We start from the raw sequence: 25,386 nt of genomic DNA on the forward strand, positions 1-25,386 counted from the left end.
TAAAAAAAGGAATTGAGATTTTCTGCCTGCAAATTTCCACCCACTGTACAGTATGGCAAAAAATGTTGGAAAATAGGTTCTGCTGTTTGCATAAGCTGTATCACTAGTAAAAGGATATGTATACTATTAGATTAGAAACATACATAACCAGAGAACATAAAGAACATTTGCACACAGCCCAGCCCAAAGATTTCCAAGAATGCCATCTGAAATAATTTTTAGAATCATTTTTAAAATATTGCATAGAGAATTAGGTCTCAAATCATTTGGTAGTGACGTACGTAGAGATGGATGTCCCCATTGCCACAACACACAGTTTTCTTTCCCAGCTTTGACGGATTTTTCCACACTATAATTTATTTAGCTGACTGTTCATTAATATTTCTTCATCTTTGGGAAAAAAAACAGCAGAAAGTAAATATAGTCAGCTACAACTGACTATAGTATTACACAACTGCACCTTGTCCCAACATGGCAGAGATAGCCCAGAGTTAGGCAGTCCAAATTTATAAGTCTGACTTGATATGAGACAATTTCCTATGTTCTTTGAACAGGGCCTCCTGAAGACCAGGCACTGGTATAGATGTCCTGACCCATATATTCATGCCCTCATTTGCGGTAGTAACCTGCTGAATCTTTAAACATATAAAACAGGATATTGTGATCTTTTTTAAATCAGGGTCTTTTGAATTGTAAGCTTTGTATATATGATGCTGTATTTGCATGTGGTAATTCTATTGTGGGCATCCTGGCTGCTTTTTCTTTCACATTCCTTGAACATGTTCTTTATCCAAGTAATGGACAAGATAATGTGTATATTATGAATATTTTTTTTATTGCCTAATTCAGTCTGCAGCCTTATTAATCCTTCTACCCAGTTCACAAAAAAGTCAATTTGAGATGAGTTAGTCCAATAGCAGCATTCAATTATATTTATCAGCTAATTCTTGATCCCCTTATTAACTGTCTTTTTTAATGTCTAAATAGAGATGTGACTGCCATCAACAAAGAGGCATTCACTGGGGTGCATGAGAAGATATGAATATCCTTGTCTTGAATAATACCTGCTTCAACATACATGTGCATCCTTTGAAAACAAGGTGGCTTTTTTCCTTGGGAAGTATTATTTTCATCATATTTAACTTCAATCACACAATCATCACCTCAAACTCATGCAAATATTACTAATCAGTCACAGCTTTAGAACATATGACTAACTATTAACAAATTAGAAAGTTATTATAATGTGTACATGCAGTTACTTGAAAAGTCAGATCTGATATTCAGCATAGCACCTGCTAAGTGGGATAAATTTTACCAGTCTACTCATTCAACTAGTTAAGAAACAGAGACTTTATACATTTGCCCGAAAAAGTTAGCTCGTGATAAGAAGCTGCTTGTCTCTATCCTACATCATTTACTCAAGAGGATAGATTTCAGCTGCTACAAAAGGCTGGCATTTTTTAAAATGTTCCTTTTGTTTGATCACAGCTTATGATTCAACAGCTGTATAATAGGTCAACATTCAAAAGTAAAACTGTGGTACTGCAATGATGGAATCTTTGTGTCTGAGCTGGGTTGGTATTAAAAGCATAGAAGTCTGCAGTAAGGAAAGGGATATACTGTACCCTGCAAGTTTAGATTTGGGCATTAGTTTCTGAACAAAAACATATCCTTAACATAGCATATGAAGCAATTCTATGAACCATCCAAAATACACAGAAAATTTTAATGATGGACTAAACGCAGGAGAAGACTGAATAGCTAGCATATTATCCTTGTTAAATACCATATTAAGAATTTATTATATATAATGTACATTCAAACATGCATTCCCCTGCCTGCAGTCTGTAATGGGGCTGCCAACAACCAGCATAACAGACAATATTCCCTTGACCTTATAACTTGGCCCTATAGTTTTATGTATCTTCTACTATATCCTTGCTCAGGTATCTTCCTTTGATACATGCTTTTCAAGGTGCTCAAGTCAGCCATTGAAGCTGCACTGAAGGTGCTAACACTAAGGAGATAATGAAACTGAATACAATAGTTTTACATCAATGATAATACTTCTCCAGGAAGGAAAGGAACTACAGCTGTGTCCAAGGTCCTACAAAGGATTTTGAGGACAGAGAAAGCTCTCTAAAGCTTTGCAATTTAGCCATTTAATAAGGACTGGCCTTAAGCCTTTTAAAAGGGACATACTGATGAACAACAAGGAGAGAAAGGCTTCCTAGAAATAAAACAATGCTACCCATATTTAGAAGTAAGGCGTACAGAGAATATATCCAGTACATAAGATGAATGCAAGCTAAGTTTCCTATTTTTATATGGAAGACTTAGCATTTGATGTAGGATTGCTTCTAAACTAAGATTACAAGCAGATGAGAATATTTGTAACATGACACTGGGGCATACATTCAATTATTAAAAGGAAGAACTTGACAAAGGATAGAAGATTTTTTTTTTCTGGACAATGCTATTATTTCAGAGTTCTTTAAAAAATAATTAAAAATTCTTAAACACTGTCAGCCATTATGTGCAACACTGATGTACTTGTATAGTATGCCAAGTTTATGTACATGTTAAATGCTAGAAGATTATTGGACTGGAAAGAGTAATCTCATGAGTTCAAAGCTTTGCTGCAAAAAAATAAAAACAACCCCCCCCATATCCTTGGAAACACAATGTTAGCTTCACCTTTTGTAAACAAACATTCACAACAATTTCTGTGGTTGTTTGGTGCTGTGGAACTTACAACATCCAACTTTAGTGAATTCACTTCCTATAAGATTTTTTTTTAAGCATGACAAAAGTTATGCATGGAAGACACATCCATGAGAATCAACCATGTATCTTACTGAAGCCTTCAAGAGCAGAGGCATGTACATTTGAAGACTTAAAAAAAATATCAAACATATCCTGTAAGTCACTTAATATTCAATTGACTGAAACAGTATAGAGGCGCTTGTAAACAGGCAAATCATTAGTGATTTCTTAAATGGTGGCATCCATTTTAATGGCTCTTTTTCTTGCTGCACAATTTGGAAAGTCCTTTGGATAGAAAAATCAAGATATAGCAATATTTGAAATATATTCTACTCTTTTTGGGGGTGTGGGGAGCAAGTGTCTTGTGTCATAGAATGATATTAATGATTAAATGATTATTTAAAACTTGGAGATGAAGAAGGGAAAGGAATTATAGCTTTTTTTTTTTCCTGAAGAGATAGATCCAATCTGGTGAGAAGCATACAGAAGTGAAAAAAGCATTGGATTGAGAAGAAATAGGCTACTACAACAATAAAAAAAGGTGGATGGGAACTGATACAGAATGTTCTTCCTGCACTGGGTGAAAAAACATAATAGGAATCAAATGAGGGGTTTTAAGATTCTTATTTTATGCTTCAATCACCTGCAATCTCTTACCTGTAAAATTTCAGTCAGTAGATTAATAGAAATGTTTTAGTTTTACATAAGCTAATATGTCAGTGCAAAGTCTACTAACAGAACTTTATACAGTACTAAAGTTACATGTCTGCATGGATTATATCTAAATTTAACTACTAATTAGCCTATTGTGAGAAATCTCAGACAATTATATTGTAAGTAGATTGCAGCAGTCCAGTGTAAGAGCAGGGTTGTGATGGTGACTTAGAATTAAAATTTTCTGACTTCAATTTTTTTTAACACCACCAAATCTGGCATGCTTTGTTCAAAAGTAAAGGATAAAGAAAAAAAAGTTAGGTTTCCCAACAGCCCTAAAAATTTTCAGGTGATACACACTACACCATGGCTCAGAAGAAATCTGGTAGCACCTTTTAAGACAAACACATTTTATAAGAACAGTCTTTATTAAAAAGAAAAAAGAAAAAAGGACAGGGTACTAACAACCATATCACAGTTGTCCACTAGGGGGAAGAACAGCACATTCAACACATTTAGTAAATGTTGCCAATTTGGAAATCTTTGACCTAATAACTGCAGATGAAGTTTGTATACTGTATAACCAAAAATAAATATCTATTTCTCTACTTCTGCAACACACAGCAGTGTATATTAACAATGAAGCTAATTCCTTACAGTCACAGAAGCGTTTTGTTTTTCTTCACAACATTTCTATGTAATTATCAACATTCATAAGAACAGTTTTGCTGGATCAGATTAAAAGCCAATCTAAACCAGCATCGTTTGCTACAGTGACCCCACACACACACAGAGGCATATAAATAAAAACCTCTCCAGGTTTTTAGCTTCCGTCACAATTCTACTAGCTCTTTTACTGTAGATTTATTTCAAATGTCTAGGCTATCAAACTCATTACCTATCATATAGTTTTATAATTCATATTACATTAATTCCTATGAGCTTTTGAAGCAGATCGTTTTTATTCCCATTTTCAGGTGATAAAGAAAAACTAGTTGTATTCATAATACAAATAAAATCATATTTTGGCTGATATATTGTGAATTCACTCTATATGATTAGTGTATGGTTCATGTGCTAATCACGGGGAATTAATCATTGTGCAAACAGAGCCATCAAACATCAGTCCATTACCAAAAGTCACCTGGGAAGTTCTTGCCTAAATACAACAAGGGGCTGAATTGATGCTTGGAATAGTTTCATGTGCCTAACTACAGGTAGTCCCCAGGTTAAGAAGCCCAGTTTACAGATGAACCATAGTTAAGAACAGAGCCTACTGTAGCAAAATTTTAGTTAAATACACAATAATTCAAGTTAAATACACAATGGTTTGAGTTCATTACACAGTACTACTTACAGAGTATTATACAATAATACTGTTCCGGCTCACATACAAATTCAGCTTAAGGACAGCCCTTGGGGACAGAACTCGTTCTTAAACTGTGGACTACCTATACAGCATAATCATTTATGAAGAACAACTGTATTTAGTTATATCTATATCCACGATTTACATTACATTATAAACTGATCAATCTTTATGGAGCCAAAAAGCCTTTTGGCCAGATGCACATGTCATACTAAATCTTATGGGATACATTTATTTTTGGCTTAGGTCAGGGCTTCTTAACCTTTTTGTGCATGGATCCCTTTGAGAATCAGGTGAAACCTATGGACCCCTTCTCAGAAAACTGTGTTTAAATGCATAAAACAAAATACATAGATATAGGTTGCATTACAAAGGAAACCTATTATATCCAAATAGAATTCATAAATATATAAAAAAGGGAAATTTGTAATATCACAATATATGTGCTTACGTATTTATTAATCTACCAAATCAGTAACAAGACAAGCTACATACGTTTCTGTTAGATATTAATGAAAATAAAGTTGTAATTTCCCCCCACCCCCATTCAAATCCACAGATCGCTGGAAATCTAGCCATGGACCCCCAAGGGGTCTGTGGACACCAGGTTAAGAACTCATGGTTTAGGAAACAAATCCACTCATTGTGGTTAGGCATTAGGTGTGAACAAAGTCACTATGGCTTATTCAACAAACCACAGTAAACATCACAGTTCATTGTGTTGTGTGAATCCAATCATTAACACAGACATTTTTTAAAAATCTACTTTATTTTCCGAAACTAACTTTATCCTCTTGATTCTTTACCACACATTTATCACCGTTATCTTCTCCCAGAGCTTAATTAATATTCCATTCAAATTTAGGGGTAGGCAGTGTGCAAACGCTTTGAGGTATTCTTTCCCCCTAATTATTTCATAGAGTTCATAGCCAAGCCCTGTCACTGACAACAAAAAACTACCCTCCATGATTCCCTCAGAGAACTCGTGTCGCTCAATCTGCCCATGTTCGCACAACACGCTTAACCCATTTACGGAGTTAGTCCTTTTTTTTCCTTTCATAATTTATAGAATTATGGAGTGATTTATGTTAAAACATGCATAAACATTATAATTCTTTTTCAAAAGTACAAATATATTTGTAAAAAATACAATTTTCCAGGTTCGCACACTACTTGAACCCTAAACGAGGCAGCTCGCTAAAGCTACCCCCAAACCCACACACCACAGTTAACGGTAACCCAACTTGGCGAATGGCACCCAGGAATTCCGAGGCCCTTCACTGACCTGGACGGGCGCATCGTGTGAACGCAGACCCCAGGTCAGGGGCGGGGACGGAGGTCCTCAAGGGACGAGACCTCCCCCTCAGCGGGGCGCGCGCTCGGGGCATGCGCGGCCGTTGGCGCAGGCGCAGAGGAGTGGCCTGGCCGGAGGCGCGCCTCTCCCCCTTCCCTCGCGTGGCGCCAGGCGCGCGCGCGACCGCCGTTCGTTTCGCGCCTTTCCCGTTTCCCGCCTTGGGGCGCTGCTTCGGTGCCTGAGGGGACGGAAGGCGTCGCTGACGACGTCCGTGCCGGGCGCCCGCCCTCTCGCTCCCTATGGCCCCGACCTGCCGCTGAGGGCGACCTGCCATGGCGGAGTTCGTGCCCCTGCCCGGGCTGTCGCTGCGGGAGGAACCGCTGCCCGGGCCCGGCGCCGCCGAGGGGGAGGCCGAGCTCTCGCTCAGCTTGGCGCGCACCAAAACGCGTTCGTACGGCAGCACGGCCACGGTGGCCGCGCCTTTGGCGGAACGATACGTGGAGCATCGCCTCAGCCCCGGGGACACCCTGCCTGGCCTTGCGCTCAAGTACGGCGTGACGGTAAGCGGGGAGGGGGCTGGCGCGGGAGCCCCACGCGGCCACGGCCTCGATTCCGCTAACTTGGCCCGAGAGGAGTCGCGCTGTCGGCCGGGGGGCGCGTGCGCGTGTTAGAGGGCGCCCCCCCGTTGCCCCAGGAACTTTGGGGGTTCTAGGGTGGCATGCAATTTTGCCCAAGAAGCGCGCCAGAGTGGAGATAAAAAAGTATTTATAATTTCCAGAGCAGGCACACATGTGTCAGTCGACACAACTTTTACACATTCTTGAAACAAAGAATTACATGATGATTGGCAGGCAGTAATTATTCACACCCTTGGGTGGGCAAAACACTCCCAAAAAGTGGACACTGCTGCCCAAAGGTGGGCGCTTGTTGTCGCTAAGGGAAATACAAGCTAGGCGGAGGCTTCTTTCTCTGCTTGTTAGCGCAGGTGAGCGCAGCGATTCCTCCGGGGGGCGGGTCCACGGTACTCGCACTTTTCAGCTCTGATAAGAAATGCTGTATTCAAAGAGAGAGGAATTTGGACCGGTTTGCAGCTTAATCATCTACTCTGTTCCCAGCAGCTAGTGAAGGTCAGTTTGGGGCCATACATGATGTTTCTGCTGCCTTCTTCAAATTAACCCTAAAATTAGCATTCCATCGCCTCCACGAGCATGGGCACCGTCCTTTGGGACAGGGGTTCTGCAGCTGAAACGAGGGAATGTGAACCTTTCTCGGATCTCCAGCCAGTAATCTCTGCTGGATTCTTCGGCCTCCGACAAAAAAGCGTTTCTGGATGACAAGCCATATACTTTTTTTCCCCACCTCCGATTAACTGGAGGAATTTGCTGGAGGAGGAGAGAGGGTTTCTGTCCTCATCCTGAGTGCTTTCCACTGGAATCATTGCAACCAACCTGGCATCTCTTTTTGAGCCAAGGCAGTTTATATACTACTTTTTCTCTGAAGAGCTCAAGCCTTTATCCCATGTTTTATCCTCACAACAACAGCTCTCGCAATAGATTGTGTTGTGTGCCTTCTTTGTTTCCCTATCTATGTATTAAAGGCAGGTATTAAAGATCAGGGCTCTTCCTTTTTTGTCCACCAGTGACTTTCTGTACTTATTTCATCCTCTTATTTGGGTGTCTTGTTGTTTTTTTCACTGCCAGATGGGCTTGGGTGAGGGTTATTGATCAATGATTGACAGTTATATACCTACACCATAGTCCCAACAAAGATATTGTACCAATTTGATCACATTCACTGTGGGCAAAACTTTTAGGACATGAGATTTTAACTAGTGGCAGGCAAAAAAGAACAAGAGCCAACAAAAAGGAGAATGCTTTGCAGAGAGCTTTCCCCCTCAGTGTAGCCCACATCTCAGGCCAATATGGCTAATATTAAGAGGGCACATCTCAGCCTGTATTGGAGAGGCTTTCAGACATTTAAGCTTTTCCTAAGAAAGGAGATATGGAGGGCATCTGTTATCTAATACAACTATAGAGTTACTGCAGTTAGTGCATCACGTGTCCTGGATGTGATCGGGTGAAGAAACTTGAATCTGGAAGCTCTTCCTTTGAGAGCTGGGCCCTCTGATATGAAAGTTTGAAAGGTTTGAGAAGGGTGAAGGTGAAAGTCAGTCTATGAAAAAAGAAGATGGTGTGCATTATAGAGTTGTTACTCTTTCCTGTCTTCTTTGAAATGTGGTGTCTTGAATATAAATCATTTAAAAGTTTGCCTAACTGAAGTGATTGCTAGGGATCTTGAATAGCAGCATTGTTAAGCATGTTTGAATACATCTCTGGAAAATGTGCAGATCCTGGTTGTGTTCTGTTTTGACATTCTCCCCCCCCCCACCCCAAGTTGTCAGAGTCTGTGAAATATTCTGTCTAACGAGAGTTTTGAAAGAGAACAGCTGGAACACCCAAACCAGAAGCATTCTGTTTTGGAAAGCACAGTATTAACTTTATTGGTATAATCAGAATTTGTAATAAATCACTATTAATAAGAAAAGGTTGAAGTGTGTATGTATTTCTGGAACATATAGATTCAAACGTAACCTAGCTATACATGCTAATTCTGAGGCATTAATTCTGTAGCTACATTGAACACACAATCCCTGAAAATTGAGACAGATTTCAGTAGAGATTGTAGACAGCATTTAAGACTGAAACAATTTTTTATCCTGGTGGGTGACAGCTTTTATTATCAACCTTTGGCCCATGAGAGTATTGTATTGCAATAGGTCTGTGATGCCAAGCCTAAATTAAAATGTTTCTGGGGAAAAAGTGTGAGATCTTACAAGATTCTTCTAAATCTTATGTTGTTCAATCTTTAAACTGCTGGATGAACATTACTGTATGGTTCTTTATGTACATAGAAAAGCACACTTTAACTTGTGGTTATGGGGGGAAGGTGTAAAAGGTCTAGTTACCTATGCCTGAGGAAATGTTTGTTAATATATTTATAGTTGATATATGAAAATGTGTATACATCAATGGCAGAAGAATTCATCCTTTTGAAAACTGAGCTGCTATGGAAGTTCCAAAGAATAAATTGAGTTTTTATTTTTAACTTGTTCAGTTAGAGAGATGTAAATTGGTCTTCCCCCTCCCCCCCACACTTGTGCTTAATATGCCTGTATGAGAAATCTGGTTTTGCAGCTGTAACAATGTCAGACACCATTTTGGAAGGATGGCCATAAATTAATTGTATTAAACGTTGGAGATAAATTTTCAGAAATAAATTTATGTCATGAGGTAGCTGTTGGCTATTGTAATACAGGTAGTCCTCGACTTACAACCACAACTGGAACAGGAATTTCCATCACTAAGCAATGTGGTCGTAAAACACAACATACATGACCTTAGTGACAGCAATCCCGGCAATTCCCCTTGCCATTGTTAAGCAAATTCCATCAGTTGTTAGCCAAGGCCCCACCCCAATCCAAGCCATTCTGGGCTTGGTTCTTTCCAGCCCTGAGCCTCAGTAAGGTAAGGAACTGTCTCCAACTTCCCCCACCATCTCTGCCCTTTTGGCCACCCTGCACCCTGCCTTGCCCAGCACCCTGCACCAGAACTGCATGGCCCAGCAGTGCAAAGCCGCAGCCATCCCAACCTCAGTCACCCTCACCACTCTGCACTCCAAGGCCCCTGCCGCCCTTTGCTCCACTGCCCCAGTTGACCGCCATCTTTTTGCTCCTGCTGCTGGCGAGGGGTGCCTGCCCTGGCCCTTCACAAGGCAGCTGCTGGCCATGTGAGGCTATCTTCCCCAGGTCTTAAGAGGAAACCCTCATGTGGCCAGAAGCTGTCTCATGAAGGGCCAGGCTGGGCTTGCTTGGTCAGCGGCGGGAGCAAGAAGATGGTGAAGGTCAGCTGGGGCAGTGGAATACATGGCGGCAGAGGTTCAAAAAGGCAGCATTGGGGGGGATTGAAGTGCCCCTGCAGTTGTAAATGCAGATGGGCTGCCAAATGCCCAAATTTTAATCATGTGACCACAGGGGCGCTGCAACGGCCATAACCTTGGGGACTGGTTGTAGGTCCTTTTGTTCAGCACTGCTGTAACTTCGAACAGTCACTGAATGAATGGTTGTAAGTTGAGGACTACCTGCACTTGCTTCACTTGGATTGTAAACATAATTCTATTTCTTTTTCAGATGGAACAAATAAAAAGAGCAAATAAACTATTCACAAATGACTGCATATTTCTGAGAAAAACATTGAATATCCCAGTTATATTTGAAAGGGCTTTGCTGTTTAATGGATGTAACTCACTGGAGTCTCCAGAGAATGATACTGACAATCCTGTTTCTTGCGAAGAAAGACCTGTGACAGTTCAGGAAGACAGGTCTTCCCCCAGTCCTCAAGAATCTGACAATCAACTTCCTCCACTTGAAGAACTCTCTGCCAAAGATTTTCTGCACAGAATGGATGTGCAGATTAAGTTGTCCAAACAAGCAGCTAAGAAATTAAAATCTGAAGATAACAGGTAAAATCTTATTCTCCTGTTTATCCAAACACAGATTTGGAATTGATAATAACATTTAATATGTTTTTATTTTAAACTGCTGTAAGACTTTAATAAATGGTAATATAACTATTAATAAATAACAATTGTAATAGACAACAGTATATAAAACCATTTATAAGAAAGCTACTAAATTTCAACCATCATAACTGAAACATTATCCTAAAGCAAACATTTGGAATAGCTATATTACTCAAACATAATATTATCCATTGGTATGATAGCTGTATAAAGTTTAAATAATTTCTGCATGATAGGATTTTGCTTATGGGCCCAGTGGTATGTTGCTGCTCAGAAGGATAACAGTTCTGCAGCAGTGTTCAAATGGCTTAATTTGAGATAATCCTATTAAAATTGGATGAACTTCTGAGGAGTAAATTTTAAGCAACTGCATGTTTTCATAAGTTTCCTTTTTCTTCAGCAGGGAATATGGTGAGGAAAATTCCTATGCAATTTCTTCCTATCAGCAGTAGAAGATGAATAAGGAGCTGGAATGAAAACAGTTCTTAAAGAACTAAATATTTGAAGATTCAAAAGATCTTTTGGATTGATTTATTATGTTGTACTTGTTACAAGTCACATATAGATAATTCCACTGACTGTTGCACTAAAATTATTTGAATGTCTGCCTTCTATAGGTTAATATCCTTTTATTATTTAATAAAAGAAATGAACCTCCAAAAAATATTGCCTTTATATTTCTGATATAAAATGGCACACTAGCAACAATATATCCCTGAGAGAATTTAGATGCAGATTTTTTGGGAAATAGTATACTTGTATATAAGATAAAATTAGAGAAACATTAAAAAAAAAACAACCCATGAACTCTTGAGTTAGATAAGTTTGTCATGCAAATTTTGTGAACTTGATGCTGATGAATAAGGTGTGTGTTTATGCACACCTGTATATGACTCTCTGTGTTAATGTATTAAAAGATATGCTCTTAAAGTGAACCAATTTTAGCCAACTGTTTTAGGGGGAAAAAAGTTGGGATTTTAAAATATGTATGGTAAAATACTTTGTTTGGAAACTTTAAAAATCAAGGGACCAAACAGAGTAAATTGTATTTTTTCTTTGTGAAAAGGTGTTTGGAATATAGTTTCTTGTCAGCACATATATGTAGTTTCATGTATTGAATATAAAATGCACTTTAAAAAGTTATTGCCTTTGTTGTTTAGTGTATCTGATGCTTTGCAGCTACATTTCAGACATGTTTTTTGTTTCATATGCTGTATTAAAATTTCTTAAATTATACTGTCTTTGCTCCTTTTTCCAACTATTTTATCTTTAGTTGAAATCAGAATAGTTTGAATACACTTTGTCCCTATTTATATGTCTTGAAGTTCTCAGAATGAGAATATTAATATCCTAGCTGAGGAAGACAAGACCACAGGATGCATAACTTCATCCTGTTTTGGTAATGAGAATGAAACATTGCATGGGTGAAGAGCAGAGCTGTTCAGTCTAAAACCAACAACTTGCATGCCCTGTTTAAAGAAAAGTCTCCGCTGTGTGCAAATAAAATGGCTGGAGCTTTTAGTTTAGAGTTGAAGAAATCCCCAAAGGAAATAAGTGCTAAAATTGATAACAGTGAAAAAAAGGTACCCAGAAAGAAAACTTTCTTCAGAAATACTGGTGTCCATTGTTAGGGAAATGGATGAACAGTAGATTGAAGATATATAAAAGGATGTAGTTTTATATATCTTAAAATTTGAATTTTAAATCTTGGCCCACAACATATTTCCTATTTAATTATTTCTTCTTTTATTCAAGCACTATGAAGTGTGTTTCCACATGGATTGAAGCTTTCAAGTTCTTCCTGTAGATTTACTATCAGCTTTCCTTAGTTATTTTGAAAGAGGAGCCACTGGTACTCTTAAAATTTATCATGGGCTTACATCTCAGCATTGTGAAATTTGAAGGAGACTATCTTAGATCTCAGTGTGAGAATGATAATAACCTCTTTGATCTCTGGTTTAAAAACATCTTCATGTAGAATTATATCTTTATTGGGAATACAGTGAGTTTTTGTAATGACAAATCTCATTTTGAAAAAAATGTTATTTTCAATGATTATTTTAGAGAAATGGGCTCTTTTTAACATTTTTCAATTTCTAGGTATTATATTTCTGTTCTTAGTACTTGACCATAATTTACTGAACTCACCTGGAAAGTGTTACGAGTACATTTTGCACTACAAGATTTATCTCTCCTTGCAACATGCATTTTTGTAAACTTCAGTAGTAAGATCCCCAATTTAGGATCTTACTTTTAAAGTAGTAATTTAAAGTGGTAGCACATGAAGACAAAACCAAGAATCTGCATTACTTTGTCTTGTAGCAAAGCATTTAATAAAGTACAGTATCAGAAACAGGATTCTATTAGAAAAAGTGTATTTTGAATGCAATATATGTGGTAATTTGTTACATTTTTCCCAACAATAGTTTTAAACAGTAAAGACACATCAGAGCATCTAAAAGATGTTAAGGTTATTAAAAAAGATTGGTGAGATTAGAACTAGAGAAGTGTAGGATACTTTTATTTCCCATTGCTAGAAAATATCAAATGTGTCTAGCAATTGCTTTTATATGCTAAAATGGCAAAAATATCAAGTCAACACTATGCCTTTAAATATTAAGCTGCATTACTTGCACTGCTTCTTTTAAAAACTGATCACTCCATTCTACACAAGCCATTCATCCATGTGGGTGATGCACAAGGTTTTCTATTTTCTTTATCATCTCATATTACCAAATGCTGTATTTGATGCCACCTAGTATAGCAGTCAGTCTTCAATTCACAGAACAAAGCAGAGGAGAATTAACCTAAGTAATTTGCTGATTATTAAAAACATGGCATACTGAATCTGAATTATACATAATTAAAAAAAAAAACTACTAAAGGTTCACTAGCATAAGGACTGAATCATTTGCCAATTGTCCACAGCTCTATTTAATTAGTCCTGTTATCCTTCAGATATTTGTACATATATTTTAATTCTCCTTCTGATACATAAGCATGGGATTCTCTCAAGAGCACCAACAATATAGCACCTGTTTCCCCTTCTAAATTAGGGTGCTGAAATGGAAGAAAGCTTGGGAAAATAACCAAGACTGTGACAAGAATGTGCACTGATTCCCATAACTAAAAATAACTAAAACCAAGTATACACAGTGAACGCTTGCTAATTGTTTTCCTTCCAACTGCTGGTGCTACAACGGTCTAGTTGGTGAACCTGGATCTCTTCTCTTGTTGAAGTTTTCTACTGTATGCTAAGGCAAAAGTTGACCACGTGATTCTATATTAACATACTTCATCTTTGAGCAGGACTGAGGCTTTCCACTATGGATACAACTGACAAAAATATAAGTGTTTGTTATGAATGCAAGTTTTCCAAATGAAATGGTATCTTTATATGAAAATAATCATAAATGGAAATGGCTCATTATCAGAAATATTTTTCTATTAGTTTAGGAAATCTGGTGTCTTTGAGGCCTATGTCTATGTCCTAACTACAAACTTACTGGACTTTCAGTTTCTTGAAACTGTATTTGTTTTCTCTGACTAAAAACCATTGTCTGTGATACTCTCTTAGGAAACATGTGTATGTTTATGCATCTAGTTTATATCCTGCCTTTTACTCAACTGAACATTTAAAGTGGCGATCAAACATTAAAATTAAGAATATGGAATAATAAGTTTTTTTAAAAATTAACGTTAAAACTAACTAACAATCTCTGGTGAAGAAATATGTTATGGCTGCTCTTTTATGGTACAGAGAAAGACCAAACCTGAGGAAGTATAGTCTATAGCCTGGAAGTAATGCAAGGAAATGATTTTTCCTGTGTACTGAGATGTGTGCTGCTGAGAGCGAAGGCAGATCAGAGTCTCTCTTTCACATCTTAATATCCACACAGGTTTGAAAGGAAAGAGTTGGCATGTTGATGGTGAGTCCCTAGCCACTTAAAGTGGTAATGGTTAACATTTAAATGTTAAATTGTGCCCAGAAAGCAATCTGTAAGTAGTACAAATCTTTCAATACAGGCCTCATATAGTATCTGTACTTTGCACTGTTTAACATTAGCTGCCACATTTTGCACCAACTGCAACTTCCAGGCCCTTTTAAAGTGTAATCCCACATTAAGCATTTTGCTAATAGTTAAGGTGGAATATAACCAAGGTGCTGTGATTTGCCTAATGAGACATTTCCCCGTTCCTTTAGCTGTAAGATTCATACTCATGATTCTACGTCAGCTTTATCGTTCCATGTTCCTATTTTTAAATCCCTCTATGTCTTATTTCTGTATGACCTTATACATCACTCTTGTTTTCTCCACTATATATAAACTTGGCTACCATCATTAATTGTCTTTTGCATCCATTTTCATATCTTCTGCTGTCTTGACTTCAGTGTTTGGGGCACATTATACTCTTCCTTGTCATGTTTACCTTACAATTTTTCTCATGACTTGCTCCTTCAACAAGACTTTTTTTGGGTCCACTGAACCCTTAGCTACAGCTATCAGCCATCGCCACAGAGCTATTTCTCATAATTTCCATTTACCAGATGAAAGTCCTTTTTGAACAAGTTGAACTTGTACAATTTGTACAATGCCTAGCACAGTGTAAAAATGAACACATATGGGATTTCTTTTTTACTATAATTTCAGTGTCACACCGTCTGTGACTTTGGAGGGGGAAGTCTAAGAATTTGCCATATAGTTTTTTCTTTATTAGTTGATTAGTTTGAGAGCTGACTAGTTTTTATGCTGCTGACTTAAATTTATTTTAGATTTGTATTGATTTATGATTTCACTTGTGAACCATCTTGAGAGATCTTTTATCTTAAACTGATATTTATGTAACATATAAATAAGGAAATTACATGTAACATAAAATGGTCTCATGCAGTGGAAAAACCAGTGAAGGAAAAAATAATTGTTTGGTGTCCTGGAAAAATGACTTTTTGTGACAAAAACAGTGAGCAAAGTTCAGATCCTACAGAGCAAAATTGGATCAAATCCATTTATACCTTCCTGGCAGATAGAATAAAATGTAAAAAAAAATACAGATGGCTCTCAGTTTTCAGAGAGCCAGTAATATCTGGCAGTGACATCTATTTGGATAATTGGGTCACATTTGCAAAAGGATGGCTCCCCTTGGCGTCAGTTCACTGGTTTAATGCTCAGCTGAAACTAAGAACTAAAAAGCACTAGTGTATATTCCCAAAATGGCAAATTACATACGTTGGCTGTCACTGAACAAGACTTATAAACCATTGACGTGCATGGTTTTATCCTGTTTCTTTCAACGTTCAAGCCTGTGCATGTCCACTAAGAAGTATTCCCTGCTGAATAAGTATGCTTTGGAAAGCGTCCTTAATTTCTCTGCTGAACTCCTTCCCATCTCATATAAATGCAAATTCTTTTAATGACTCTTTAAAATGTAGTGAAGGATAAGAGACTAGGATGTTTACAGAGTGCATTGGGTTTCTCTGTTAGAGCTTTTACTCTCTGGATGGTGCTAAAACAATCATTTCTGAGTTAGCAGCAGCACAAGAAGTTAACCAAATCCTCTTCTGTATCTAAAACACCCATTTATGAAGGAGGCTGCCAACTGTAACTCTGTATGATTTGCAGTACTGGTCTTTCCTCATTCTTATCCAACTTTTCTGCCATGATCCTGCAGCAGAAAGATTGGGCCATTCAACCTGCCTCAGCCCTGCTCTTGATCTACCAGTGAAAGCCATGGTCTTTTCATGGATACTCTCATATTTTGGGCATTTCCTCCCACTGATACATAGCCTCATCAGTGCCAGCTTCCAGGAGGTCCATGAAGACAGTGAAATTTTACTCTGCACTTGCTAGTTTTAGTTTGAATTGCTTCTAAAGCATTTTACTGCTGCTGCTTATCCAGTTTATGGGGAAAAACAAAAAACAAGCAAACATATAGGTGGTCCTTGTTTAACAACCAATTGTTCAGTGACCATTCAAACTTGCAATGACACTGAACAAGTGGTACTTACGATCGGTCCTTGAAGTTCTGGCTGTTGCAGTGCTCCCATGGTCACATGATCATGATCCAGGGACTTGGCAACTGGCCTAGATTTCTGACCATCGCAGCATCCCTCAGTCACATGATTGCAATTTGCAACCTTCCCTGTTGGCTTCTCACAAGTAAAGTCAATGGGAAAGCCAGCAGGAAGTCGGAAGTCGGAGTCATGTGAGGTCCTCACTTAACAACCTGCACAGTTCTCGCTTAACAATGGTAACTGGGGACTGCTGGAACTGCTGGAACTGCTGTCGCTAAGTGGCACAGTCACCTGACTTCATGCTTTACGACCACATTGCTTAGCAGTGGAAATTACCATAATTAAGTGAGGGCTACTTGTACTGTTAATGCAGAGATTAAGCAGAATCAACTAATATTCTGATTGGAATGCTCGTTGCATGTTAATGTCATGAATTTGGGATTTCAAAACAAAAATAAGTCGATTATCATAAGGCAAACATAGGTTTCCTCATATAACATACAGAACAAGAACTTAAATGCAGGATGTGATCCTCTCAAGAGCTGTTCACTGTGCAAACAACATTTACCATGGGGGGGGGTCAATATTCTGTGAATGTAGCCATTCTAGTTTTTGAACTATGATTTATGCCTTAGTGCATTGATGAGCTCATCCAATTATGGCTTAATCAACAAACCACAGTTGATCAGATTGAACCAGCATTGCGGATTATGATTTATGGCTTAGCGTGTTGTGTTAACCCAATCAATTGTGCCTTAGATAAAAAAAATAATAAAATGTGAACCTAGCTTCTGTAAAAGTATACAGGTAGTCCCCAGTTTAAGAATGAGTTATGTTCCCAAGGTCTGTCCTTAAGTCGAATTTGTATGTAAGCCAGAACAGTATTATTGTACAATACTCTATTAAGTAGTATTGTGTAATTAACTTGAACCATTGTGTACTTAACTTGAATTTTGCTACAGTAAGTTCTGTTTTTAATTATGGGTCGTCCTTAAACCAGGTGTTCTTAACCCGGGGACTACCAGTATAAAGTATATAAAGTAAACTTAAGCATTTATGTATATACTTAAGTTTAAGTTTATACTTAACTTAAACTTAAGTATATACATAAATCCAGTATAAAATTCCCTTTATACTTAATTTGGATCTTCAGTGTTAATTCAGGCAAAATCAAAAGTTTACAGACACAAGACATTTATGAAACCCTGCGTTGCTAAACGATACTGCATTCCCCACAAGCCCCAGCACATCAATCATCTTCCATGTAAATGTCTGATCCTAAGCACACTTCTAAGCTCAAGTGCTTTGCTTCACCTCCTTTTTACCCTTAGAAATGAAGTTATTCACATATCATTAAGCTACTCACATCAAGAACTGTTCTTTATACATGCAGAGAAATAACACTTATTCAAGAACAATGAAGTATGTGAATGACAACAGTTGCTACTGTACCTGACCATAGCAATATTGTGACAATACAGTTCTTTCTCCCTGTAAGATCTATTTTAAAGGCTGATGCAGTGTTAAACACACAGCCATGACTTAATGGCACATGGATGGGGAGACAATGTAGAATGCGCAAACAGCAAGAAAACTAATACATTACAGCATTCCAACAGTACCTTCTGGGACATGAAACAATAGTTACCACAAAGGAGAATGTGAATGTGAGATTTCTTTGCAGAAATTTAGTTGAGTTAAATTCAGTTAATTAAGCTGAGTTGCCCCTAGTAATGCCCTTTACAGTTTTTTAGAACAGTATCTCTAAAAAGCCATGTCACAATGGAACAAGCTGGTAGATACTGGTGGGGTAGGGGAGAAGGCTGTTCTTCAAAACATATCATCTGAAAGAGCCACTTGATAAGCTAATGGGGGCACGATGTAAGCAATCATTATACCCTGTTATCTATAAAGTGGGCAGCAAGTTGGCTTTAAGTGGGTTGATCAAAGTTGAGAAAAAATGAATATGCAATTATTGGGTTTGTTTTTTTTAACCTGGATAAAATTCAGTACAATGGAGACAGAATACTTTCTAATCACCTTTTTTTCCTGGGGTGTGGTGGGGAGAAAGAAAGTTGTAGATCTTAGAACTAGATGTGGGTGAAGCTAGACTAGAATTCCATACAGTTTCAAGAGATGCCAGATTTTCTTTCCTTTACAGGCTGCCGTAGATACGCTTGATTACATCTGCCTCTTCTTTATCCAGGATACCCTTGTCCACATAAGCATCAGCTTGTTGATCTATGAAATCCCGCAGTTTAGAAAGGTCATAATCTGGAACACAAAGAAGGTGTTATACAGGCAGACTATATCAGATTCTCCTGGAAACATAATGTTTCTAGATGTATCTAGAGGAGCACCCAATTTTTGGGGGAGTCAAAGGCTGCACTTATACTTTGAATGGTATATTGTAGTCTACTTTTCCAAAGGGTAAGCAGGGTCTGAACAAAAATATGTAATTTTACATTTACACCTAATTAAAGTTGAATGAATTACAGCAATTATGGCTATTGTAATTATTAAACTACTCTGTGTAAGAATTTCCCGTTTGACCACATTAAGAATTAAAGTGTAATAACAATCCTGATATAGGTCTGGAAGCTGAACCCCAGATTGCAGGTTTGCACCCCTGCTTTAGAACCCCCCTTTGTATGGAGAGTTGTATTTGCATTCAAGGGATTTACAGGGAGAAGACCTCGTTCAATCCAGCAGGATCTGAAATAGGGAGATCAGGAATAATGCAGGCAGGGTGGCCCAGTCCCACACCTATTACTCAGGTTGGTCTACCTGAGCATCATGCCTGAATCTGGCTTTTCTATATTCTTATCACCCTGCTAGAAATGTTCAGCTGCGAAGATAAGAGAATAACAGCAGTAGTTCCATAGCATTTATTTTCTGTAACTGAAAAATAATGGTGTTAGTGTTCAGTTTATCTATCTGTACTGAACTTTCAGGGCAATCTTGATATCATTTACTTTATATTAATTTCAGGATGAGGAACTCTCAGATAAATGGAAGAAAGTATTTACGATACTGCATATTATGGGTAATTGGGTCAATATATTTAAGGATGCTGTGCTAATTAATAGGCAAAGCACATCATCAATTGCTGATAAATTCTGTAGAAAATGTAAGAGCTGGATTAGCAAAGAATCACTATATCTTCCCATCTGTGTCTTAACATTTACACCTAAGATGCATGGATGGGTTGCTCAGCTTTATTGATTCATAAATCAAACCCCAGTATAAAGGAGGGTGGTATTTTTTTTTAATGCAACATCTCTTGTCCCACTTCTTCCCCTATATAGAACTGCATTGATTCATCTTATCTTTCCATCTATCCATCCATGTCTCCGTGTATTCCATTTTAAGATTATGTGATCAAGTTTTTGTTTAACAGAATTCCAAAATGTGTGCCCAAGATCGGCCTTGTCCATACCACAGTCCTTTTCTCAGATCTTACCATCTTTCTTTCCCTGTGTATTATGTTTCTTCAGCCACTCTATATTCTTTCTGATGGCTTCCAAATATGCTTCTGCTTTCCCTTCAAAGGTAAAAAGAAATGGAGCTCCTTATTAACAAGTCTGGATAATCAATGGGATTAATCTCATCAAACTGATTCAGGCAAAGATTCGCCAGCTGAAGAAATTTATGTAGCTGGAAAGCCCTAAAAGTGGAAGGGTCTTTTTTCTGGCTCACTATAGCGCCCTTCCTTTGGCTGCGTTACAAAGAAGTTATGGGAAGATCCCGTCCCTGAAACATCTATGTCCCTGTGATGATGGGCAAATCAAAACTATTCAGCAAGTCCTCTGCTGTTCATTGATCAGAGACGTTTGCAGAACTCTTATTCTCCCATTGCTCATCAGGTTACCAGGCCATGAAGACCAATTTTACATCCCCAGCTCTGATGCAACACCCTTATAACATATGTTGCCCAGTTCTGCACAGATAGTAGGACTGTATAAGATGCCAGTCACATGAAGTGGTGAGTTTTCTACTGGAGGTCTTCAAGTTGAGGATGGATGGTCATTTGTCAAAGATTCTCTGGTGGATTGTGTAACTGAGCAGGGGGTTGGACTTTGTTGTTGTTCAGTCATTAAATCGTGTCCGACTCTTCGTGACCCCATGAACCATATCGCGCCAGGCCTTCCTGTCCTTCACTGCCTCCCTGAGTTGGGGGTTGAACTAGGTGATGTCTAAGGCCTTTTCCAACTCTTAAGAATTGCCCTTATGCTTTTTAGACACTCTGTTTTTATGTTAACAGCTGTCTCAGAGCCTCATAGCAGCTGTTATGTTAACATAGTCTCAGAGCCTATGTTTTTACCTTAAGCTGGTCTAAGACTGAAATAAAGATGTATTGAATATTTGGCCACAGTTTGGATTTAATCTGAACTACTATTGGCCTTAGTTTCATAAGACAGTTATCAATCTAACCTCACGGGATGGTGAGATTAAATGAGAATTGGGAGGACCATGTATGGGGTTTTGAACAATTTGGAAAAATGGTGGAAATGCACATTTTGGAGCAAAACTACATTTAATTATTTCCCTGGATTTGCTGCCTTTTCCAGTTGCTTGACTGATTATTTGTTGAGGATGGATGATTTCTTGTTTGTATTTATGTGGTATGTTTTAAATTCTAAGGAAAACTGAGTAATTTTCCTACAGGGTAGCCTGAGCAAAATTAGTTCAATGCTAACCTAATATGGTGTCTGGAGGAATATGATCGTTTAATTGATTCTGAATTCTTAACTTGGCTGAAGCATCACCAATTCAGCCTGCTCCTATTAGTTAAAAGGGACAAGAACTATTAGTTCCCTGGAAGATTCTTGCTGCCTGCTTTGCATACCTCATTCTAACAAGAATTAGTCATTTGAAAAACAGATGAATTAAGTACTAGCACTTAAAGTATACTTTTCAGAGGAGTATAGAAAATTAGCCTATTGTACAGAGAATAAAACATCTAAAGGGTCTTATTCACTCATAAGCTATTTGAAAATGGGCAGCATGATTTGAGAATAGGAGGACATTCCCTAACCCAGGAATAGTTTCCCCAATCTTTTTCTCTACATATATCAGATTATGTCTCCTATAACCCTCCCAAAGTCCCTGCTGGCTAGGAATTCTGAGGATTGCAGTACCAAGACATTTAGAAACTGGCATGTTGCAAAGGGCTTCCCTAGAGCTAATAATTACAGATCAAACTCTACAGGCTTGTAGCAATTTATGGTGTGTAAGGCAGCAGAAGTGCTCCTGTTGGGAGGGGATGTCAAGAGCTCCCATGGCATACATCCTCTGTATTTCATTCAGAGCCACTCAGGGGAAAATGTTCATCCTGGAAATGACGCTCAGCATTTTGATTGCTCTTATTTATATTTTAAGCAACATCTAACATTACAGGCCAATCAATATGCTCGACGCAGACTACTGAATTTGGTAACGATTTTATGTTTTGAAAAAGGATATATACAATTAGGTGAAAATCTCAGCCAAGAGTGGTGTATTGATCTCATTGTGTTTGGATTGCAAAACTAGCATTCGGGCTCCAGAGAAAAGAGAAAGGCCTTGCTTCTTCTAAATGTGGTAGATGAACTCTCGAAAAGCCTACTATGTGTACCAGAAGTTTGGCACTGTTTTCATTTCCTCTTATTTAGGGCTAAAAGCATGAATCCATTGCTCAGTGTAACAAGCATACGACTGCTTTCTTTTTCCTGTTCCAGGGACATCCCTTTCACGTGGCTATTTGCTCCTCACAAAGGCCTGGTGTCAGTTTGGTAGCTGCTAAGTAAGCATGAAAGCAACAATGAAGCTCAGCAAATACTGCAGTTAGTTGGGTTATAATCATACCATCAAGGCCAGAATTAAGAGATGGGGGTGTCCAATCTGCCCCACAGCCTCTGCCACCTGCCGCAATATCTTCCGATTATCTTGGGTTGACCTTATTTGGCAATCAACCATGCTAGTAACTAGGTTACTAGATAAAGGTTTGGAAGCAATACCATCATCTGACGTACATGTTCATCTACTTACCTTTGGGCTGTTGGTTGTTTCCTGTACTGTCTTCCTCAGCTTTTGTGGAATCTTTCAGGGCTTCATATTCTTTTTCCATTTCAGCCGTGGCTGTTTTTGTGCTGTCGGCTTCCTCGGTGCTCTTGTCTAGAGGGGTCACAAGCAGAACATCTCTTGAATCATCTGAACTGCAGCACATTCTCACGTACACTTCGGAATATTAACATCTTTTGATGCTGTAATGGTTGTGGCAAAACTGGATTCATACGAACAGGTTTCTAAATGGATTAGTTTGCTGTTTTAATTGCTGTTTAAACTGATTCAAAGAACTGCCAAATTATAATTCAGTTAAGTTTCTGGAAAAGTAACTGGAAAAGTGATACAATAATGAATGTCACAAAATTACCTGATAGCTTGTTCTGGGAATTGGATTTTTCAAGTTTCTTTCTTGTCTGCAGTGCTATCATGGCATCTAGATTTTCTGGAAAGCAGAACAAACACAAAAACCCTCATTCTTGAGTTGCAGTGTAGAATCAAGCATGTTTCGATGAGTTTGTCTCTGTTCTGGAAGGGATAATTAACTCTCCAACAACTGGTTTCTATAACATTGATGTGGGCAGACAGAGTTAAACCTTCTCCACTCTGGATTAGTTCTAGGAGTGTATTAACTGGCTCAGTAGCACATAACCCTGTTCTCCAACCTTGTTGAATATATTGTGCAAATGGGAACAAAAATCTATATATAGACTGCCCAATAGCTCTGCTGTAGCCATCAAAGATAATTATTTTAGGGAGCAATTCTGTATTCACTGTCACATGGGCGATGGGGCCATCTGAGGCAAGAGAAGCAGGACATTGCCAGCACAGGAGGAGATCTGTTAGCAGATTGGGCTCCTGCAGTCCCAGGCATGCCAGTGCAGAACTCTTCATTTGATTTCTATGTTACTGCACTGCCAAGTTTTGCATCCACCAAGGGTAGGAGTTTTTTTTTTAAAGTACAACCACCAACCAAGCAGAAACTGGAAACCCCAGTTTTGTTTTTGCTTGTTAACGTACACATACTTATTACAAGCCCATAACAATCTTTCCAGAGTCTTGACGCACATGCTTTGCAGTGTGCTCTCTAGCTTAAATCCCCTAGATTGCTTCTCAAATTGCCAAATAAATTCTCTTGGGCTAAATTTTGCCTAAAGAGTTTTTGCTGCTTTTCCGGGTAGAAAAAACTGAAAAAGGAAAAAAGGAGCCAAATAAAAAGGGGAATGCAAGTCACTGGCTGTTTTTAAATCAAAATGACATTAGTAGGTATCCCCTAGCTGCAGTATGGATATATGTATGCATAGTATTGGCTTTCAATTACTCTAATGGGGTAAGCCATTAAATGTCACTCACCAGGACAGTAGCTAAGCAACTAGTTGTCCTAATAGGGCTTTTATAAGATCAGATGTCACTGCTAGGCTGGTTGCCTTGGTAACTTTTTTTTTTTTTAAACTGAATAAGAAACTGAACTCGTGAGGGTGACAACCTTTCACCCATCCGGTCTATTTTTTTATTCTGCTGATTAAAACAAATGCCCCTAGAGCTAAACTGCTGGCAGTATCTTCCACAGTCCATCCTATAGTTTATAGAGAAGCCAGTTTTCTCTTGTTCATTTGGAAGTAAATCCCACTGTCTGGAATATGTCTGATTTCAGGTTGAATGAGCCCATCCTTCTGGATGACAGCTTTAACCAAAACAATGACTACAAAATCTTTCCTTCACTGAGTGGCAATTACTGAAAGGGAATTATTGAAAGGGAAGGAATTTCCTTCCAAGTAAATGGGTCCAAAGAATGCAGTTTTAATCTTCAAAGGGTTACTGGGACTAATTGGTAAGGATGACAGAATTTTATAGAATGTGTTAAGCAAGGCCAATCTATGTTGCAGTATGGAAACACAAACATTTTAAAAAAAAGATACATGTGCCTCTAAGCAATTTTGTAGGGACTCCCCGACAGTATAATAATAGAGGGGACGTTCACTCAAATGGCACCGCTAATCAGCAGAGTGCAGACAAAATAGTAGGTAAGCTATGATTTGCTATCTCATCTGCAACACTCAGTTCTTAAAATAAAAATCCATGGGATTCCTCAGGAAGAAAGAAAGAAAAAAGCCCCACACTGATGCACAGTCCTAGGCCTCTATCCATTGTAGGAAAACAAGAAATTAGCCAAGAGCTACAGAGCACATTTTCAGCATACAGTTGTTCACTGGTCAATGTAACTTAGAAACAAATAAAACCAGAGTTTCTGTAGAAATCAGTCATCTGATAAGGGGAAAAAGACCGACTACTCCCCCACCCCACCAGAAAGAGTTACATATCCAAGGATGAATTATTCTAATTATGATGAAGATAAGTCTATACCATCATATACATAATTTGGCAACTCAAGAATATTTACAGAATGATTATTTATTACTAATGTTGCTATGCCATATTACTTCTTACAGCCCCCAGCAGCATACCCAACCCCCCCCCCCCCGAGGATTATAAACAACCCAACAATAAGCAATAAACATTATTATGGCACTTACCAAGCAGGATAGATATCAAATCTAATATCCCCCCAAAACCTCTTTCCCAGAGCCAAGTTTTTATTTCTTTACAGAAACTAATTAGAGAAGAGACAATTCTTATATATGAGAACAAGTTGTTCCTTAAGAG

At 38.3% G+C, this 25,386-nt stretch overlaps 3 protein-coding genes across 6 annotated transcripts in view; 1 reads left to right on the forward strand and 2 right to left on the reverse strand.

Annotated features, from left to right (window-relative positions):
• Positions 1-6,192, reverse strand: part of LOC103054470 (tropomodulin-3) — a 64,575-nt gene extending 58,383 nt beyond the window's left edge. For both annotated transcript variants that reach the window (XM_088148543.1, XM_088148542.1), the window contains exon 1: positions 6,078-6,192. The gene's annotated coding sequence lies outside the window, so the exon portion shown is untranslated. The remainder of the gene's footprint in view (positions 1-6,077) is intronic.
• Positions 6,193-6,232: 40 nt separating this feature from the next.
• Positions 6,233-11,898, forward strand: LYSMD2 (LysM domain containing 2). Of its 2 annotated transcripts, none has more exons than XM_007422182.4 (3): positions 6,233-6,646; positions 10,273-10,604; positions 11,068-11,898. In XM_007422182.4, the coding sequence occupies exons 1-3, from the start codon at positions 6,419-6,421 to the stop codon at positions 11,114-11,116; spliced, it is 609 nt and encodes a 202-aa protein (XP_007422244.3). In that variant the 5' UTR covers positions 6,233-6,418; the 3' UTR covers positions 11,117-11,898. The 2 variants fall into 2 exon arrangements, with proteins under 2 accessions (XP_007422244.3, XP_088004673.1); XM_088148547.1 differs by having other exon boundaries at positions 6,237-6,646; positions 11,065-11,898.
• A 1,457-nt stretch (positions 11,899-13,355) lies between these two features.
• Positions 13,356-25,386, reverse strand: part of SCG3 (secretogranin III) — a 33,988-nt gene continuing 21,957 nt past the window's right edge. For both annotated transcript variants that reach the window (XM_025176702.2, XM_007422183.4), the window contains exons 9-12: positions 23,093-23,167; positions 22,708-22,833; positions 20,141-20,221; positions 13,356-18,951 (exon numbers count right to left, since the gene is read on the reverse strand). In XM_025176702.2, the coding sequence (XP_025032470.1) occupies positions 18,833-18,951; positions 20,141-20,221; positions 22,708-22,833; positions 23,093-23,167 (401 nt within the window). In that variant the 3' untranslated portion in view covers positions 13,356-18,832. The remainder of the gene's footprint in view (positions 18,952-20,140; positions 20,222-22,707; positions 22,834-23,092; positions 23,168-25,386) is intronic.

Source organism: Python bivittatus, unplaced genomic scaffold (genome assembly GCF_059951505.1).
Source record: "Python bivittatus isolate LINGU-HERP-01145 unplaced genomic scaffold, Pbiv_v1 ctg000530_np1212, whole genome shotgun sequence".
NCBI lineage: Eukaryota > Metazoa > Chordata > Lepidosauria > Squamata > Pythonidae > Python > Python bivittatus.